The 16,361-nt window shown below is 47.6% G+C and overlaps 1 protein-coding gene and 1 pseudogene across 1 annotated transcript in view; one reads left to right on the forward strand and one right to left on the reverse strand.

Annotated features, from left to right (window-relative positions):
* Nucleotides 562-1,402, reverse strand: Rpl7a-ps1 (ribosomal protein L7a, pseudogene 1; annotated as a pseudogene).
* The window catches only part of Phactr3 (phosphatase and actin regulator 3), a 219,114-nt gene continuing 214,277 nt past the window's right edge, over nucleotides 11,525-16,361 (forward strand). Inside the window, 1 exon segment of the mRNA NM_001434389.1 lies at nucleotides 11,525-11,679. Coding sequence (NP_001421318.1) covers nucleotides 11,577-11,679 — 103 coding nt within the window. The 5' untranslated portion in view covers nucleotides 11,525-11,576.

Genomic DNA, 16,361 nt, shown 5'->3' on the forward strand with positions numbered 1-16,361 from the left:
GAAAGGGAAGTAGAAGAGAAAAGGAGGGATATAATAATATAGAAATTAGAAAAATAGACAAATAGGGATAGGTTCTCAAATTTACTCTTAAACAAAATGTTGTATAACCATATCTTACATTGCTGGAAATCTTTATAATTAACACAAATTAGTATTATAATTTTACATTTTAACAAAATGTATAGATTGATACATATTTAAGGTTTTCATTAGTGTGAATTTCTTATATTGATACAAAGTTTGAAATTAATATTGTTACTCTTGATGGGCATTGTGCCTCTGCAGCTCATCTAAAAATGCAAAGCTTAGATCCAATCCTGGAAACAACCGGTATTACAAACTGTTTAAGATGGTTGAATAATGCAAGTTGAGAGCCAGGTAATAAGCCCATTGTTTTATTAGATTCTGATTTATAATAAAGTATTTTTAATTTTTCTCAAATAGAAATGACGAAAATAGTTAAGGTTAAACAGTCTAAATATACTTTATATAGATAGATAGTCTTCAAAAGCTTCAGAAGTCCACAAAATACGCCATTTAAGGCCATTTCATTTTTTTTTAAATTTTGTAATTATATTTATATACAGAAAACTTAAGTGTACATTTAACCCAGTTTAGTGGCGAGTTCTTTAGCCTTTGCCTTTTCCAGCTTGGCAATGTGAGCCACAGACTTAGGACCCAGGAACGTTGCCTCCCCAGTGGCCGTGGATCTCGTCATATCTGTCATTATAATTGGTCCTAACAGCTTCCACCAGCTTACCCAGAGAACCCTTGTCTTCCGAGTTCACCTGTGTGAAGGCAACAGTGGTGCACGTCTTCCTGTGGACCACAACCCGATCTTTCCCTTGATGATGCAGTAGGGCACCCCCATCTTTAGACAAAGGGCAGGCAGGAAAACCACCAGCTCAGTGGGGTCTACATCATGGGCAATCACCACCAGCTGAGCCTTCTTGTTCTCCACCAAGGAGGTGACTGTATTGACCCCTGCTCGGAGGACAGGTGGTCTCTCAGTTGGGACGTCCCCTTTGCCAGCAGCTTTCTTCTCAGCATGGGCCAGCAGCCTTTGCTTCTTCTCCTGCTTTGTCTCTGGCCTGTACTTGTGGTCGAGCTCAAGCAGCTGAGTTGCTGTTTGCCTGTCCAGGGCCTGGGTGAACTCGTTGATGGCAGGAGGTACTTTGAGCTGCTTATAGAGGATGGCTCTTTGCCGCTGCAGTCTGATGTAGCGGGGCCATTTGACTAAGCGTGTGAGATTTCTTTTGGGCTGGATGTCCTGCCCAATGCCGAAGTTCTTAGGCCCTTTTTCAAGCAAAGGATTGACCACCTTTTTGGCCTCTTGTTTCTTGACCACGGTGGGGACCGGGACCACCTTCTTCCCCTTGGCCTTCTTTCCTTTGGGCATCTTCCTCGACCGGAGGAGAGAGGCCATTTCATTACTAAAGTTCATTTGACTAGAAACCTGACTGCTCCAGACAGCACCCCACTTCAAAGAAGATATTGAGCATCAGTAACGTTACTCCAGTTGTGACGAGATAGCCACTGAGCAAGAATTGCCTCAATTCATCTACAGGAAAAAAAATACTTTCCCGGAAAAAGATACACTATGTGGAAGAGTCGACCGAGACCTCTGCGAAGACAGGGTAAGCAGTGCTTCATAATTTTCGTTTTAAAAAGGTCTGTCAGATGATCCTGGACAGAAGGCTAAAGACTGATGCTCCAACGTTTTGAGAAATGAGAGAATATCCAGGTAGTCAGCCATCTCTACAAATTGGTTAATTTTTGAAGCTACCTTTTTTTGCTTCCTAAATTTTCAAGTAATGTTTAAGCCATTCTTGGATTCTGATGGGGTTAAAGATTAGTTATAGTCTCATAGTCAACTCTGGTTGTTTAGCACTGAGAAAGATGCTAAAGATTTGAGAGGACGGTTTTCAGGTGGTCATATAAGCTAAAAACAGAACATGAATCGGGTAAAGAAATGTAAGCTCTTTAAATTAGGATAGATGGTAGAGGGCTTTATATAACGGACTGGGTGTTAAGTGTATCTTATACTTTATAATTTACCTAGTTGTAATGGTTGTGCTCAATTTATATCTGAGAGAAAAGAGTCTTTAGATTGAACAATAAGGAGGAAATGTGGGTTGCCCTGAAGCTGTTTGTATTCTGTTAATTCTATGTCTTCAAGATTGGCTGCCCCGACAATGAGTAGCTCACATACTCATTTGTGACTTCATGTGAACGTTCTCCCCATTTTAACTGGTCAAATAAAGACTAGAGCCTATGATTGGACAATGGAAGGGAATGGTGGGGCTGGAGGTATTAGAGAGTGGAGGAAGAAGGACAGAGGAGAGGAGGTGGGAGAAAGACGGAGCAGAACCACATGGCCTGGAGAAGCCACAAGTAATAAGGGATCTAATACTGGGGAATAGCTTAGTGTAGTGGTAGATCTGCCCAATCTAGGTGTACAGCTTATAAATGCTGTAGTTGAGTTGTGTGGTTTTTGCACAGGCTTACTGGGGTTGGAGATTTACTACAACCGATACTGATTTTCACAGTGACTCTACACGTTTGCACTTCCACCAGTAATGGAGGAGTGCTTCCCTTTCTCCACAGCCTTGACGCGTGAGCTGTCATTTGTGTTTTTTAATCTTAGCCATTCTGGTGCAAGACTGAATCTCAAAGCAGTTTTTGATTTGCATTTTTCTGGTGGCTAAGGATGCTGAACATTTTTTAGTGTTTTCAGGCACTTGAGATTCCTCTGTTGAGAATTCTCTCTTTAGATCTGAACCCCACCTTTTTAAATTGGATTATTTGGTTTGTTTGGTGCCTAGTAACTTGAGACCTGCAAGGTTATTCCACGCCTCTCTTCCATCGGATTCAGTGTATCTAGTTTTTGTTTTGTTTTCTTGAAATAGGGTATTAGAAGGCTGGCCTTGAACTCTGAGATCTGCCTTCCTCTGCCTCCTAAGTGCTGGGATTAAAGGTGTGCACCACCACTCCTCGGAAGTATGTTTGGTTTTAGACTGAGTTCTTTAATCTACCTGGGCTTGAGTTTTCATAATGTTAATCCTACTGATCCATGAGCATGGGAGATCTTTCCATCTTCTGATATTTTCTTCAATTTCCTTCTGCAAAGGCTTGAAGTTTTTGTCATACGGGTCTTTCACTTGCTTAGACTTACTCAAATATATGGTATATTATCTGTGGCTATTGTGAACAATGTCGTTTCCCTAGTTTTTTTCTTCAATCCATGTGTCAGTTAGTCATTTTATATGACATGGATACTGATTTTTTTTGAGTTAATCTTGTGTCCAGCCACACACCCTGATCTAAGGTGACTGTGGCCTTCTATCAAGTTCAGAAGTGTCCAACACTTAGCTGAAGGTGTTGATCAGCTGTAGGAGTTCCCGGGTGGAATTCTTCTAGTTTCTTATGTATACTATCATATCTTCTGCAAACAATAACACTTTGACTTCTTTCTTTCCTATTTGTAGCCCCTTGATCTCCTTCAGATATCTTATTGCTTCAGCTAGAACTTCAAGTACTATATTGAATAGATATGGAGAGAGTGGACAGCCTTGTCTTATTCTTTAGTTTAATGGAGTTGCCTTGAGCTTCTTTCTATTTAATGTGATGTTGGCTGTAGGCTTTCTGTAAATTTCCTTTATTAGGTTTAGGTATGTTCCGTTTATTCCTAATCTGGACAGGATTTTTTTTAATCATGTAGGGATATTGAATTTAGTCAACAGCCTTTTCGGCATCTTATGAGACAATCGTGTCTTTTTCTTTCTTTCAGTTGTGTGTATGGTGGATTACATTGGCTGATCTTCACATGTGAGACCACCCCTGCGTCTCCGGGATGAAACCTACTTGGTTATAGTGGATGATGTCTTTGATGTGTTCTTAAATTTGGGTTTCTGATATTTTATTGTTTCCTTACCAATGTCCAGGTGGGTAATTGGTCTGTAATTCTCTCTTTGTTGAGTCTTTGCATGGTTTGGATATCAGGGTGACTGTGGCCTTATAAAGTAAATTTGGCAATGTTCCTTCTGTTGCTATCTTTTGGGATAATGTAAAAAGTACTGATGTTAATTCTTCTTTGAGAGTCTGACAGAATTCGGCCCTAAAACTGTTTGGCCCTAGGCTGTTGTTGTTGCAAGACTTTTAATGACTGCTTCTATTTCCTTAGGGGTTATAGATTTAAATTGTTTATCTTAACTTGATTTAACTTTGGTTAGTGATATCTGTCAAGAAAATTATCCATTTCTTTTAGATTTTTCCAATTTTGTGGAGTTCAAGATTTTAAAGTATGACATAATGATTCTTTGGACTTCTTTGGTGTCTGCTATATCCCCCCTTTTCACTTCTTATTTTGTTAATTTGGATACTCTCTCCCCATCTTTCACTTTGTTTTCAACAAGGGTGTGCATATTTCTCTGATTTTCTCAAAGAATCAACTCTTTGTTTCACTGATTCTTCATATTGCTCTTTTTTCCTACATTTTTACTAAATCGGGTATTTCTTATTTACATTTCAAATGCTGTTCCCTTTCCCAGTTTCCTGTCCATCAGCCCACCTACCCTTCTATAAGGGTGTTCCCCACCCCATTCACCCCCATTATGGTGCCTCCCAACAATCCCCTATACTGGGGGTCTACCTTAGCAGGGCCAAGGGCTTCTCCTTCCACTGGTGCCCCAAAAGGCTATTCACTGCTACATATGCAGTTGGAGCCCAGGGTCAGTCCATGTACAGTCTTTGGGTAGTGGCTTAGTCCCTGGAAGCTCTGGTTGGTTGGAATTCTTGTTCTTATGGGGTTGCAAACCCCTTCAGCTCCTTCAGTCCTTTCTCTGATTTTTCCAACGGGGGTTCCGTTCTCAACTCAGTGGTTTACTGCTGGCATTCGCCTATGTATTTGACATGTTTTGGCTGTGTCTCTCAGGAGAGATCTATATCCGGTTCCTGTTAGCATACACTTCTTAGCTCCATCCATCTTATCTAGTTTGGTGGCTGTGTATATATGGGCCACATGTGGGGCAGGCTCTGAATGGCTGTTCCTTCAGTCTCTACTCTAAGTTTGCCTTCCTATCCCCTCCTATGGATATTTTTGTTTCCCTTTTAGGGAAGGAGTGAAGCATCTGCATTTTAGTCATCTTTCTTGAATTTCATGTGGTTCATGGATTGCATCTTGGGTAATTCGAGCATTTGGGCTAATATCCACTTACAAATGAGTGCATACCATGTGTGTTTTTCTATGACTGGGTTACCTCACTCAGAATGATACTTTCTAGTTCCAGCCATTTGCCTATGAATTTCATGAAGTCATTGTTTTTGATAGCTGAGTAATACTCCATTGTGTAGATGGACCACATTTTCTGTATCCATTCCTCTGTTGAAGGGCATCTGGGTTCTTTCCAGCTTCTGGAAGCTCAGGAAGGGAGGGTCTGTGGGATCCACAGGAAGTGTGAACAGGAAAGAAGAGAGGCAGGAGCCTACATGGTCTTCTGGTAGTCCTGTGGTTGAACAGGGTGTGTCTGCCTGAGTTGGGGGCTGGCACACAGCAATAACTGGGGGAGGGATTGAGAGAGGATGGGCTGTGGGATACACAGGAGGCATGGAGATGGGGGAAGGGAGGCTGAAGCTGCTATTCTGTTGCAGTACTATGGACAAGTCTGAGGGATTGAGTGCTTTGGGATTTTTAATTTTTTATTTTTATTTTATATGTGGGTGTTCTGTCTGCCTTTTTGTCCATCCATCTGTCCATCTGTCTGTCTGTACATCATATGTATGTCATGCCTGTGGAGTCCTGAAAAGGGTGTAGGATTTCCTGGGACTGGTGTTACAGATGGTTGTGAGTGGATATCTGGGTGTTGGGAACCAAACTTGGGTCTTCTAGAAGAGCAGTTGGAGCCAAATTTCTAGCCCTCAGTGTTTGTCCTCAAATGCCAGTTGCTCTGTCAGTTAATAAGATAATGTTACTGGGTATAATAGTCTTGACTGGCGCGTGCACAATTCAGCATTGTCCTGGATTTAGGCTTCATGCTGAGCTGTCTGATGTGATCCTCGTTATGGGGTGCTCACAGTCTCTAAGAGCTCTTCAGATTGTTTTAACTCTATCGTGTCATGGACATGTTCTCCTCAATCCTGAGGGTGTGGCAGCACCTGGTATACCCTGTGCTCTTCACTGCCAGAGTTGAGCCTCTTTACACATGAACTACTTAGCATGTCTACATCTAGCCCTCCTCACTTCCTCCTCCATCTGACTCCTGCCCTGTTGCTGCGGCAGGCTGACTCTGAGCCATGTGATTGTGATGGTCTCTTGTCCTTTGGCTTGTTCTTAACCATAGGTTCCTGCTCAGGATGGTACGCAGTCAAGGTCTCCAGAAACCTATGAGTGACCAGATGAAACTCCTCTTCATGGATGACCTGTCACATGAGATTGTCTCACCTATCCCCATGTGTGGGTTCTGGGCTTGAGAGAACCACAGGCTTGTTCTGAGGCTAGGACGGCAAGTCTAATTTTACCATGGCCACCTGGTTTACCTTTTGGATGTCACATCTGCTTCCTCTCCCGCAGCTAGTGTGCTGTGCTGGTGCTCTGAGTGGCTTGGCTTCTCCCTGTGTTGTCTTTTCTGTTTCCTCTCTGCTTTGTAGCTGCTCTGTCTCAGCTATATGATTTCTTTCTTCTTTCCAGTGTGTGTGTGATGTATGCATGTGTGTTCATGCTTGCATGTGTGTATGCATACATGTGTGTTTTTATTCACATATGTGTAGGTTCACATGTGTGAGTGGTGTGTGTATTCGTGTGTGTGTGTGTTTGTAGTATGTGTGTGGTGTGTGTGTATGTATGGTGTGTGTGTATATGGAATGTGTGTGATACATATATGTGTGTGATGGGTATGCATGGGATGTATGTGTGTATAGTGTGTATGTATAATGTATGTGTATAGTGTGTGTGTATAATGTATGTGTATAGTGTATGTGTGTATAGTGTGAATGTATGGTATGTATGGTGTGTATATGTATGTGTAGTGTGCATATATATATAGTGTGTGTGTGTGCGTGTGCAGTGTGTGTGTGTGTGTGTGTGCGTGTGCAGTGTGTGTATATGAAAACCTGATGTTAATCTTTGCTCACTCTTCCACTTTATTCTGAGGTAAGGTCTCTCAATCAATCCCAGAGCTCCTCGATGCAGCTAGTTTGGCTGATCAGCTCTTTCCTGGCACTCAGTCTCTGCCTCCTTAGGTGAGACTTACATACAGGTGAGCTGCCGTGCTCACATACTGTTTATTTGAGTTCTGGGGTCTGAACTCCCCTTACTTGTATGACAAGCACATTCTCTGCTGAGACATCTTTTGTCTCCCTCTGAGATTTCTGAAATTTCTGATACTCTGACTGTCTTTCTCTGTTTGGGCAGACCCTACTCTTCCTTGTCTTGAGTCTTCTTTGTTGTGTTATTTGAGGCAGCTTCTGTCTTATCCTGGAACCAGGGCGCTCTCTCTCTCTCTCTCTCTCTCTCTCTCTCTCTCTCTCTCTGTGTGTGTGTGTGTGTACACTTGAGTGTATGTATGTGTACAGTGTGCACACATGTAGTACCCACAGAGACCAGAAAATGGCATTAGATCCTCTGAACCTTGAGTTCCAGCTGGTTGTGAGCTGCCATGCGGATGCTGGGAACTGAACCCAGTTCTCCGGAAGAACAGCCAGTGCTCTTAACTGCTGAAGCATCTCTCCAGGCCTAGAGCTGACACCTAATACACAGAGGTTTCCTTCAGGGATCTTCAAACTTGACCCCTCTTTTAAGCTTTTAGTGTTTCAGCACCCTGGACCACATCCTAATCCCCTCCTAGATAGCACTGGGGCTGGTGCGTATGAGGCACAACTTACATCATGCTTCTGTCAGATGTGCTTAATCAATCACAGCACATGGTTACTGACACTTGAGACAGCCCAGTGGCCCTGCTGACTTCAGAGGCCACCGCCAACAAGTGGAGAAAGAGAACCATGGGTGGCCAAGCTATAACATACACATGATAGACACTGATGTAGATGTTGCCATGCACCAAGCCTGATTTGCCTGTGACATGGATCAAAAACCACTCCAGGGCCCACCCTGAACCTCCAAGTGGACTGTTGGTCCTTATCCCAACTGGTACCTGTAATACAGGAAGAAGCTGAGGAAACTTCCAGCACAGACTGAGGCAATGGGCTTGGGGGATATGTGTGCACACGTGTACATGTCCATGTGTCAACACCTTGCCGTGTCTCACTTCATTTGTTGGGGATCTGGAGGCACCAGACTTGCAGTCCCACAGCTGCAGATTCCCATGACCTAGATCCATCCATCCACAATTCTTTGGCCACTGCTGCTCTACCCACTGGCTCCAGGCATCTCTCCTCTCTATACCAGGAGTGTCACCTGCTCCAGCCTGAAACTGTGCTCTCACGGTGAGGAGTATGCACAGAAGACTGGGCTCCAGGGCTTCTGCTGGGCCTTAGGAATGGCCAGGCCTTGCCAGTGTCTCTTCTCCTTAGAACCATCTAGAAATGGGACTCCTGGTTGGGTATGTCTTTGCCTTGTCCCAGTGGCAGCACTAGGAAGAACTCTAAATGTCACTTTCTCATGTTGAAAGGGACTATTAATCACCCCTGCCTCTGACTGTGAAGACCATTGATGGATAAAGTTAGTGCAGAGCCTGTCCTGGAGAGAGGTCAACAAATTAGTTATTCTGATTTCCTCTTTCCAACTCTTTCCTCAGAGACCCTGCTTAGCTTCAAAGGTCCAGGGACCCTGGTCTTGGTCCATGGCTACTAGGATGCTGGTGCCTGTTGCTCCTCTTTCATTAAAAACAAGGACAAGAAGGCAGGGTAGACCTGTCAAAAGGACCTCTGTTTGCAGGTTACCATTATGTCTGCATTCAAAGAGGTGGAGGGAGATGAAGACACTGACCTTTAGAGGGAGACAGAGAGCAAGGGTGAAAGTATGATGACCTCTTCCTCCTCAAGGCTTCGAGGGGCAGAAATGGCAGGGAGGCTGAAAGAAAATTCCTGCTTTCCGAAAGTCTACATTCAGGCATAGCTGGAGAGACATGCTCACAGACACGGCTATTAGCTCTCTCAGAATACTCCCTCCTCAGGCTCCTACTCCCTCCTCAGGCTCCTCTCCATTCAGGCATTCTCATTCTGAGGGATGGGGAAGTTTCTAGAAGTCTGGATGGCATCACTCCCACCCCAGTAGATGAAAAGGTTGTAGTGGTTTGAATGAGACTGTTGGCTCATATAATTGATTTTTTGCCCCTCAATTGGTGGACAGTTTAGGAAGGACTAGGAGGTGCAGCCTTGTTTGGAGGAAGCATGTCACTGGGATGGGCTAAGAGGTTTCAAGAGCTCAGCCATTCCAGTTATCTCCGTCTCCCTCCTAAATTGTGAATCAGGCTGTAAGCCTTCAGCTACTGATCCAACATCAGCCTGCCTCCCTGACACTATGCAATGCACTGTGATGGTCACTTCTGTGATGTCCTGGAACTATAAGCCCCAATAACCTTTTTCCTCTTAAATTGCCGTAATCATGGTGTTTTGTCACAGTAACTGAAAAAGCTGAGGCAAGTTTCCCTTTTCTTAATCTAGCAATGCTCTGAATGTTTGCACCTCTGTGAACCAACTCATCTGGTTACTTCAGATTGATTTACCCTGCACCATAAGCTCACCCCAAAGCCTGAGGAGTGGACTTACTTCTGTCAGAATGGTTATATAGTCACCAGGAAGAAGCAAGAAACAAAGTCTGTGAGGACGGATTCATTTTAGCTCCTGGTTGTAGTCCTTCATGGCAGATAAGGCATGGTGGCAGGAATATGAGGTTGCTTTCTCACGTCCCCTCAGACACAAAGCAAATGGGACAGGAAAAGGACAGTGTCATAAGCTAGCCTGTGCCCTGGATCCACTTCTGCCTGCTAGGATCCACCGCTGAAAAGTTTCACCAGGTCTCAAAACTGCGCCAACTGTTCAAACACATGACCCCATGGGGGACATACCCTATCCAAACCGTTGGAGAGGGGCTTCCCGGGGAACGGTGCGACCACTGCTACGAGCAGAGAGGTATGCACAGCAAACGGCCATTGAGTGGCCAGAGCTATAGCCTAAGGCTGATCTTCAAAACCCGGATGTGTTAGCAAGTGATGACACTATTCACACGGACCGAGAGGCTTGGGAGAGGGAAACCCAAACATCTCTGGTGAGGCGTTCACTAGACCACATCATTGCTCTGAATAAAGAGCAAGTCCTGATAACAATCACCTAGACATCAGCCAGGTTTAGAATACTGGCTGTCCCCACTCCTGGCCTCCTAAAGAGAGTGACTTCACTGTCCTGAGCTTCCGCATCTCCTCAACAGAGCTGAGGGGAGAAGATGCAGAAAGAAAAGGGAGAGGGAACAGAATACTCAGTTGCATTTCCACAGCTGCACCGCGGATACTCAGTCTACCTTCCATTCACGGAAGGACCGATTCGTGCAGCGCCATCTAGTGCCAGCTAGGAACTGTCACGTAGTTAAAAGTTCTGGTGGTGAAGGCTGCGGCATCCCAGCAGGTTGGGCCCAGGCTTTCTTAGAAGGTGCAGGTGGGCAGAACATTTGGCTCAGTACTTCTGCTACCTGCACACGGGAGCCTACCTGCTCTGCCTCATTGGGTATGAGTAGACTGGAGGGCCACAGAGACGCACTTGAAAGCTCCCGGAGACGGTAGGACAGACAATGCTATTGATTTTTGGATCTGGGGACCCTTGTGTGTTATTGGAGTGGCTCAGAATGAGAGCTTCCTGGGTCTCTCTGGGTGGCCTGGCGCCCAGGGTCCCTCTCAGGCAAGACTGGGTTTGAATCCTGAACTCAGCAAAGACTGCTGGAATCTATGCAGACTTCCAACCCTGGGACTGTGGTAAAGGGAGGCAAAGAGGGATTCAAGCAGGCTAACAGTCTATTTTGGAGCTGGCCATTGGAAGCAAGGGTTTGCACACACAGTACTTGAGAGAAAAATAACAGCTTCATTCCATAACAGCGTATATGGAATTTGCTGGAGCGCAGTTACGGTCCCTGCATCTTACAGCAGTCATACAGCTAGCCGGTGGGCAGTCCAAGGGTCTCCACCACCAGGGTGCACCACTTCCAGATCTCGATTCTGCTTGGTATCTCATTTCACCTTCCGAAATCCTATTTAGGCACAAGAAATCCCAGACTCAGAGAAGTCAAGCGACTAGTTCAGGATCCCACAGCAGTTCTAACTCTGCAGCCTCCTTACTACGTAATTAACCCCCGGTGTTCATCTCTTGACCACACTGGTCGTTGGCGATTCCAGGGTTGTCCCAGACTCTCTGAGTCAAGGTTCCCAACATCGTTCTGGGAATGTCCAGGAGGTCAAGGTCACTGCTGAGCCCCTCTGCGCCTCCGCGCTGAGAAGGGGCCGAGCCTTTCAAGGCGGCGCCGCCCCCGCTTCAGTCCCGCCCCGCCCTGCCAGCACCTCCTGGGGCCCCAGCTCTGCACAGAGCTCCGAGGGGCGGACGTAGCCCGGAGTCGCACGGGTCTAGCCTTCAGGGAGATGCGTGGCCAAGGCAGGGGGCACGCCCGCTGGCCCACACCTCTGCGCTCGCTACTGCGTGCCTTAGGGCCCCAGGACACCATCCCCAGAGACTTGGAGCAAGGTAAGTGCAAAGGAGATCTAAGGTCCCTGACTCACGCGGGCCTGGGCGACCGGTCCAGAGCCCCCCTGGTACTGCCCTTGACTGCTGCGCACCGCTAGGATGCCGGCTGCGCCCCAGCTACAGCGCCGGCGCATCCTGCTTTCTTCTGCAGTAGAGTCTTAGGGATCTATCCCTAAACAAGGGCTATGGGTACTGTGGGCAGGAAAACTGGGCTTTAGGGTCCTATGATCTCATCTCGGATTTGAAATCTCCCCTCCGATGGCTTAAGTGCCCCCAGTGTACCTGGCAGACACGTGACCTCGCCATGCCTCGGTTTCCATCTCTGCAAAATGGGGGCGATTTATCTTTGAGCCAGGATAACAGGGTACAGTGCTAACTATCCGGAAAGAGCTCTGCGAGTGCTGGCTTTTCTCCAAAACTGGCTCACAGAGCCCTCGCCCCCTACAGGGCAGACACCTGGTCCTGGAACCCTGGAGCGAGTTCGGATGCAGTTGAAAGATTGGACTGAGTGAGGAGGTGGGGGTTGAGAAGGGGGGAACTTAAGGAAACCACAATGGTCAGAGGCCCATCTGGTCCAGGGAAGGGCTCAGGTCCCTGGTAAGAAGACCAGGGTTAAGCTTGTCCTCGGTGGCCTTGGCTCAGGTTGGGGTGGTGGGCCGGCTGTGCTGTCAGGGAAGGAGATTCTGGCCAGGGCTTCCTAGTTGGTTTTCCCCAGCATTCCCCCCCGGGGGGGGGGCTCACTGCAGGTCCACTGCCCCACTCACCTACCTGAACATTCAAGCAGCGCCTCAGGTGATCTGGGATCAGATTAGTTCAGAAACTGGCTTAGCCCAGGAAGGGCAGTTCTGCCTTCACCTGGTGTGAGGGGTTCAGCATCTCCAACATGGAAGACAGTTGTGTAGCTGAGTCCTTCCACAGCGTGCTCGGCCCAACATCCCCTCTTCTCCCTCGTCCTGAAAGATAACTGGTTCAGGATGTTCAGGTTGGGGAACCTTGGGATTCACGGAGTCACAAGCCATGCTGGGGAGGCTCTGGGATGCTGAGGTTAGTGGACGACCCACAGGACCTTTACCCGTGGTCTGAGCGTTTGGGTACCTTTGTTCAGTGAGTGAGCAGAGAGCTGGGCGTTCCAGAAGACAGGACAGAGGCATCCCATTGCTGACTCTATTTCTCCTAAATACTGGGTGCCAACTACTCTGCCCATGTCTAGTGGCGCCTGGACAAGAGTTCAGGTACACTCGTCTGAGAGGGTGCTTCCTCTGGGATGGCCTCTTTGGCGTGAAACCCTCTAGCTAAAGGAAGCCTTCTCCTTCCTCCCTACCTGCACATCGTATGTGTTCCCCCAGCCTAGAGGCTCCCTGCCCCTGTTTTGTTGCAGCTGAGTATCAGATGCTCAGCGTAGTGTGTTAGGTTGGACTTGAGGCCTGGACTCTTGCAGCCCTTCTACAGGGCAGTATGCTCGGGGCATCGGTGTGTGAGCTACCTGCCTGCTTATGCAACATTTCACCTGTTCCACATGTGCCTTTCCAGTCGCCACATTTTAAAAATAGTTCTAGCCTCTGCCCAGGCTTTGGCCCTGGCAGGGCTCAGCCATCACCATTGACCCACTTTTGCCAAAGAGAGAGGGAGTGTTGAGTCAGTGGGTCGGCAGACATCACAGTCCCGAAAGCACCGTAAGAGCAGGTCCAGACGCCGGGGTGCTACAGAGGACAGAGGACTCATTGTGTGTGGGGTCCAGCCTGAGGGAGGGTCCCTGAGATTGAGGAGAGTGGAGAAAGTTGAGTTTGGGCCAGCATCTTTAGGTTCTGGGATCAGTCACCTGTATCTTCTCTGTGCAATCTTAGGCGGCAGGCACGGAGGCCGAGGATAGAGTGTCCACCCCAGCTGGCCTATGGCAGCACCTCCTTGGAGTGTCTTTGGGATTCTGGAACAAGGGGCGCTCTCAAACATCTTCACTGTAGCTGCTGATGGGAACTATTGGCCTGGTTGCCACAAGTCCAGGATGCTCTGTAATTTTGTGCCTGAGCCCCAGTGATGGGCAGTGCCCTTCATGGAGAGGTGGAAGGCTTGGCAGGGAGGAGGGGGAATGGAGGTTGGAGAGGGCTGTAAGGGAAGAAGTAAGCCCAGGATGAAGGGGGTGGTATTCACAGGGCCTGCAGAGGAAATCCTGGAGATGGGGGCAGAGCTGGGTCTGGAGGTTCCAGACTGAGACTCAGCAGACGGTGCCAGTCATTAAGAGATCACTTGGGATAGCCTGAGACAATGAGAGTGATGCTTTCTGAGTTTCAGTATTGCATTGCTATCCGTAGCTGAAGGGTCCAGAGTCTGAGTACCAAATCCAGCTTTACAAGCTCAGGCAACCAGGCTGTGTGCTGTAGTCTTCAGTCACTTTGATGGCCAGACCTGGATAATATCTCTTGACTTCTTTCTTTTAGACCCAGACAAGAGTGTCTAGAAACCATGGAGGTTCTCTCCCATGCTTCATGCTCTGATTTCTGGAGCTGGCTCTGGGTGAACAGTGACCCTAGCCTAGAAGGGAAAATGAACTTTTTAGAGGTGATTTGGAGTCCCTCACATGGGAGCACATTAGCCTTGGGTTCTGCAGGTTTTCATGTCTGACTAGGAAGCGCTGACTTGTCTTGCACTATTTATGTACCAAATGAGTTTGGTAATTTTTTTTTGAAGGAAAGGCATGATTGATGATATCAAGACTTGTCCCAGCCAAGGCTCATTAAAAGTGGTGGCCTGAGGGGCCATGAAAAGCAGTGAAACCTAATGCTTTGTTTTGCTGGGTCTTCTCAACTTAGGGCTGTGCAGGGTTTCCCAAAGGCAGTAGCTGAGAGGATGCACAGAGGGTCTGGGCTGCCCAGTTCTTTTGAAATTTTAACGACAACCAGCTGGGCACAGCAAGCTTTTCTGCTGGAGTGAGTGCAGTGGGAGAGACTCCAGAAACAAAGGGTCATCAGTCAGTTCAGGAAGCTGGAAGCCCCCACCCCACCCCACCCCCGGCCCTGGGTAGCCCAGGTTACAGACTTCTGCCTATATCTCTGTACCTGTGCCAGGCTGAGACACATCACTGGCCTCTGGACCAATCTGCCGTAGTCAGGAACTAGGAAGGAATAGCTCACTAAAACCTAGCTCACAGGCCTCCTCCAGGCCAGGGATGGCACCTGTGCCCTCTTCATAGTAGCCATGGCTGGGACATTGACCACAGGGAGTCAGGCGATGACAAGGAAGTGAAAGGGTAGCTCCAGCCTCCTCCAACTCTACCAACTTTCCAGACACTCCTCTGCATAGCAGGGTTGAGCACCTGTGTGCCTAGAGGCAGAAGAGCCATGGTGTCTGACTTCCAAACACAGCAAAATCCTTGAGTGTGACCCAAGGTCTCCCTGTCCCTCCTGACTGCTTGTTGGGGAGCTCAGGGCATACTTGGAGCACACGGATGCCTCCCAAGCCAGGGACCTTCAGGCTCTTTACATCTCCCTACCCCAGCCTTGTATGCACAGGTGCCTCTTCCTCCTCTCTTCCTTAAGGATCACTGCCTGCCTGTCAACTTGGCCTGGGACTAAGTTAACTACCCCTTCCTTTAATTTCATTCTTTCATCTCTAAATGTGTGTGCACGTGTGTGCGCACATGCAGTCACTGGTGTGAATGCAAGCACACGTGTGCTGTGTCTCAAGTGTGGTGGTGAGAGGGTAACCTCAAGTGTCATCGTCGCTTTCCACCTCGTTTGAGACAGGGCACTTTTCTTTCTTTTCTTTTTTTCTACTGTGTTCAAGCTGGTCTGCGAGCTTTGGGGGCTTTCCTCTGCCCTGTCCTCCTGCTCTCCTCCCGAGGATGACAACAGTGAGCTCTGAATCATCTGGCTTTGGTCTTTAGAGATTCAAATTCACATCCTCAAGCTTGTGCAGAGCCATCTCCCAGGCCCAGTTGCACTCTTTTTGTATTAAGGGGTAAGAGCGATTCTTACTCTTGAAGACAGGCCTGGCTGTAGTTGGTACTCAGCAAACATGAACGGGTAGTGTGTCCCCCTCACAAGTCCAAGGACTTTGTGTCAATGCAGGGACATGCATATTTGTTACTGGTGCAGTCTCCAGACAAAACAATGAAAGCATAAACAAGCTTCAAACCTCCTCCTGCCCCTCACCATTTCCCGGAGGCAGCTGCAGCTAGGGTTCATCCTGCAGCCTGGTTTCCTTGCCCTGAACTTGAAGGTGTCCGTGGAAAATATACCTCGTGGCTGCCTGGAACCCTCATAAAGAATGGACATGGGGTAGCACACCTTGTTCTGAAACCACAGCTTCGCTCGGCGGTGTGCCTCAGACTTTTATCTGGGTTAACAGATTCTGTATAATTGCTTTAGAATATTCCCGGTTCTGTCATCTTCATGCTGAGGTTGCCAGAGGTCATGGTCTGAGTGCTTTGCCGGCAGTGAACCTGCAGCCTGGGCAGCTAGGGCCTCTGGGCAGACTTCTCTGTCTCCTTGAGGTGTGTCCTGCTCAGGAGAGGCCATTATAGCATTATATGATGTTCTGCACCCCAATGAATGCCTCACCGTTCCCACAGGGCCCTGCTCTGTTGCAGAATCCTGGTCATGTTCTGATCCTTGCATTTGGAGATTTTGTGGAACCTCCAGGAGAAAAACGGATTTTGTTACTGGCACTGGCATTAGCATTCCTGG

The sequence above is a fragment of the Rattus norvegicus genome, chromosome 3, assembly GCF_021556685.1.
Source record: "Rattus norvegicus strain SHRSP/BbbUtx chromosome 3, alternate assembly SHRSP_T2T, whole genome shotgun sequence".
NCBI classification, from domain to species: Eukaryota; Metazoa; Chordata; class Mammalia; order Rodentia; family Muridae; genus Rattus; species Rattus norvegicus.